The 4874-nt window shown below is 44.6% G+C and overlaps 1 protein-coding gene across 1 annotated transcript in view; it reads right to left on the bottom strand.

Moving 5' to 3' along the window:
- The window catches only part of APBA2 (amyloid beta precursor protein binding family A member 2), a 64598-nt gene that overhangs the window by 38302 nt on the left and 21422 nt on the right, over positions 1-4874 (bottom strand). Inside the window, exon 3 of the mRNA XM_003801014.1 lies at positions 3553-3589. Coding sequence (XP_003801062.1) covers positions 3553-3589 — 37 coding nt within the window. The remainder of the gene's footprint in view (positions 1-3552; positions 3590-4874) is intronic.

Below are 4874 nucleotides of genomic sequence, written 5' to 3' on the forward strand. Positions count from 1 at the left end.
AAAAAATATTAGGAGTGTCACAGTCAGGCCAACCAGAAACTCAGTAAGTTCAAAGGGGAAAGACTGGTACATTTGACTACAGGAAATGTTCAGCAAAGTAAAAAATAAACCTAAAAAAGAAGAAGAAAAGTCAAAGGTAAGCTGGAGAAAACTCTGTAATATAAACCAAAGGGGCAATTTCCTTTATATGTCAAGAATAATATAATCATTAAGAATCACTGAAATTCCCAACTGCCAGGGTCAGGGGGTAAGGGCAACGAGGAGATATCGGCTGAATGGCCCAAGCTTTCAGTTTCAAGTCCCTCCCCTAAGTCCCAGTGGTCCATGAACAGCATAATGATTACAGTTAATAAACCCACACTGCTCGCCTGATCCATACCCGTGGACCAGCGGGTCTCACCACACACACACAGAAGGCAGTGACAGATACGGTAATTAGCTTGCTTGTTTTTTTCAGAGACAGAGTCTCACTTTATCACCCTCAGTAGAGTGCTGTGCGGTCACAGCTCACAGCAACCTCCAACTCCTGGGCTTAGGCGATTCTCTTGCCTTAGCCTCCTGAGTAGTACAGGCGCCCACCATGACGCCTGGCTATTTTTTGTTGCCGTTTGGCCGGGGCTGGGTTTAAACCTGTCACCCTCAGTATATAGGGCCAGCACCCTACTTACTGAGCCATAGGCACCGCCCTAGCTTGCTTGTGAACAGTTACTGTTATTTTACTTTTCATTATTATTAATAATTGTGTGATGTGAAACAAGGCATAAGCCAGGCGGGACAAAGGCCATCCCTCATTACACCCAGGAACGCTTCCCTCCAGGGCAATTTCTCAGGTTTGCAGGCACAGTGGCAGGCCCCTCATCTGCCAAGTTGTGCAGGGTCAAGTATAATTCCCTCATCTAGACATAGTATAGTCTGTAACTAGAGTCATCTTTACCATATGACCTTACTATGTCATGTTGCCTAGTGACATAGCTGATGTGCCACCTTTCGGGTTACCCAGCAAACAGGCTATGAAAGTTAACAGGTCAAATTCTCATGCTGAGAATTCACTAACTTGACCCAAAGGAAACCTTTCCTTTTCTAACACAAAGGAGAAGACACCCAGCTTGGCTGGGACTTTTGCCCTTCTCTCTTCTTGGAACAGAAAGGGTACCTGTAGTGACCCAGACACTGTGGGAAGATGAGTCTGAGGTTCAGGTCCAGGGAAGCTACACTGCTAATCGTGACCTCCCAAAGTCACTGAACCAACAGCCTCTCACCCTAGACTTCTTTACCTGAAACACACCTCCCTGTTAGCACAACACTGGGGGCTATTTGGATGCCTGCACCCAAATGCATTCCCCATTCATAAAGGTGCTTAATTTGGAGATGGTTTTCCCATATCCACTATCTGGGACCATCCTTATGACTATCTCTTCCTACTGTTAACATCTCTGGCCCATGAAGGCTTGTTGGACACACGTTCTCTAATATTAAGGGATATACTTTTATCTAATGTCTCTATATTTTTGTAACAATCCAAGAGCTTCTCTCCTGTAGGATCAAGTCTAAATGAAGGTTGTCCACATTGGTTTGAGCTGGGTGCAAGTAATTTTAACTCATCTGAATTGGCCAGCAGCATCCAACCTTGTTCTGATTTGTTTTGGAACCTTCTGAGGTGGTACAGAGAATGGAGACCTCTGGAAAGCCAGGAGCTACAGTCAGAGGTACCCCTGGAGTGGGCACTGTTTCCCTGTCCCTTGCTGCCACCTGCCCCCACAGATGTGAGATTAGTTCAGGAGCCAGGAGAGTTGACTGTCAGAATCATTCCCTAGACAGCTTGAGAGTTCTGTCCACAAAACACCATGATTCATTGAAAAGTGAGCTTCTCGGATCCGCAAGACTCTATTTCACTGGAACAGTGTGACTGGCACATCCCCACCCTGGCTCTGACCACCAAGAAAAATGATACAGAAATATGCTGTATGCAGCCCTGCCCAGAACACGCTGCCTCCTATAAATTGGGAGCCTAACCAAACCCTACTTTAGGGGATGGGAGGTAGGAACAGGGTCTCCCTGCCAGTCACTAGGTCTTAGAAGATTACAACTAGCCAGTCGGGTGAAACCATCATAACCTGCTGTGATCTGATTATCAGTGTAAGCCAATTTGAACCAGCTAAAAAAGCACAGCTGAGACTACGTATCAACTGCTGGCCAAAACCCATTTGGGCCTATCTGGATTGGTCAAAATTGAGTCAAGTCTATTTGAATTGTATAATATTTAGTTCTGACAGTTTTAAAACTAATCTGTTTTAAACATTAGTTTTAACATTAGTTTAAAACAGATGTTCATCCAAGTTGAGCGACAGTAATCCAGTTACAATAGTCAAAACTGTTTAGAGCAGGTTAATCTATTTTGAACCAAGTTGGACCTGGGTTAGCCTGGTTCGAACTAGTCCCTTAGAGGAGAATTTGGAGGCTTCCATTTCGAAGGAATGGCTTCTTTCGAAGAAGGCTGGCATTCTTTATTAAAAAAGAGAACCAGAGTGGGGAAAGGTTTAAAGTCATTTATTTCTGAAGCCTAATTGAACTTACTCCTAAAAATATTTATATGAATTAATTACCAGCTTATTGAAAGAATATAATTTGCATTGTTTATTATAACATATTAGCTGGGGCAAAAATCATCCTCCTGGCAAAGAGAAAAACCCTAATCAAGATGCTCTTTACTCTGATGTTGGAGCACTGGAAGAAAAAGACAGAACTTCCTAAAGGGACGCTGCCCTGTGAGGTCACCTCGGGCACTGCAGATCACACCAAGTCAGCTCGGTCGACTGCCACGCAGGGTGCTTGACACAGCAAGGAGTGATACAGAATAGACTGAGCAGAGTTGTGCTTATTGAAATGCAGCATTAACCTCCTCAAAGTTGCATGAATTTGGATGTCGCTATCTCCACCCTGAGCAAAATGGTAGCTATAATGAACTGCTCATACAGACACATTTCAATCTGTTACTCCAGTCATCGGTGTCATCTGTGATGCAATTAGCAAGGGTGCAATTAAATGAGATGGTCTGCTGATCCTTTTATCAAAGCAGGTACATCACCTGGACACCCCCCCCCCAATGAAGTAGGTCTTTATAGCGTTCAAAGGGGGGGGGGGTAGGGGGAAGGGGAGAGGTCAGATTGAGGGAGGGTGAATGGTAGGACCACACCTATGGTGCATAATGCTAGGGTACATGTTGGATCTATTAAGTATAGAGTATAAATGTCTTAACACAATGACTAAGTAAATGAGACAAGGTCTATATCAACCAGTGTGATGTAAATGCTCCTAATTCTATATGAAATCAGCACATTGTATCCCATAAATGCATTAATGCATACATTATCTGTGTGTTTATGATTTAATAAAAAAAATTAAATAAAAACAAACTAAAAACAAAATGCCCAAGCACCTTGCTGGAAGGTGTGATTTCTAAACAAGCTTCACAAGAGAAAGTCAAAAAGTAAAATCATCATTTATTTTGACAAATGGAACTCCCCCTGAGAGAGAAAATTCAAAATTACTTACCAGCCACAAAACTTGGAAACGATGCCACCTTCTTTGTCTGCTAGGAAATGTGAAAAAAAAAAAAACAAAGACATACCAGTTTGTAAGCAGATTGCCTATTAAAACACAGGCTAAGAAGGGCTAAGATGTGTACCATAAAGAGGAAAGCTAACCGACTGGGATTCCCAAGCAGTCAGCGCCACACAGCAAACGAGTATCACATAGGCAACATGACATTTGGGAGGGGCCCAAAAGCCTACCACGTAAAACACTGGGACCCTCAGATTAGCATACCATGGCTAGAAGGAGCCATCCTGCCCAAAGGGTCTCCGATTCGTGGGCATGAGAATGACCTGGCACATTTTTGAAGTCAAGATAAAGGAGATGGGACACCGCTCCATGGATGGCCATAATTATTTCATCAAAGTTAGAAAATCTCCTCTGAACTATGTTACCCAGAGAGGGGAATTTACTTAAGTCCTCTTTCTAATAATCTCTATCACAGTGGTGTTAGTTTACGTGGGATGGGTTTTGATAAACCATGCTGTTTCTTTAGAACAGTGGTTCTCAACTGGAATATTTTTTATCCCAAGAGGACGTTTGGCAATGTCTGAAGACAGTTTTGGTTTTCGCAACTCAGTGAGGGTGAGGGGTGCAGGGTACAGTGGGTAGGGGGAATTACTAATGGCATCTAGGGGGTAGAGGTGAGGGTGCTGGTTGACACCCCAGAGTGCAGCAGAGAGCACCCCTAGAAGTTACCTAGGCCTGATCCCACAGTGTGCCAGACAGCCCCCAAACAAAGGATTACCTATCCCTGATCTCACAGTACACCACACAGCCCCAAAACAGTTACGTAGGTCTGATTCCACAGTGTGCCAGACAGCCCCCAAACAAACAGTTACCTAGGTCTGATCCAAAAGTGCACCAGACAGCCCCAAACAAAAGGTTGCCTAGGCCTGATTCTACAGTGCACCAGACAGCCCCCAAACAAAGGGTTACTATCCCTAATCCCACAGTATACTAGATAGCCCCCAAAGAGTTACCTAGGCCTGATCCCACAATGCATCAGACAGCCCCCAAACAGTTACCTAGGCCTGATCCCACAGTGCACCAGATAGCCCCCAAACAGTTACCTAGCCCTGATCCCACAGTGTGCCAGACAGCCCCCAAACAAAGGGTTACCTATCCCTGATCCCACAATACACCAGATAGCCCCCAAACAAAGGGTTACCTAGGCCTGATCCCACCGTGTACCAGACAGCCCCCCTAAACAAAGTTACCTAGCCCTGATCCCACAGTGCATCAGACAGTCCCCAAACAGTTACCTAGGCCTGATCCCACAG

Source organism: Otolemur garnettii, unplaced genomic scaffold (genome assembly GCF_000181295.1).
Source record: "Otolemur garnettii isolate 467f Iridium unplaced genomic scaffold, OtoGar3 scaffold00194, whole genome shotgun sequence".
In the NCBI taxonomy this organism is placed as follows: Eukaryota; Metazoa; Chordata; class Mammalia; order Primates; family Galagidae; genus Otolemur; species Otolemur garnettii.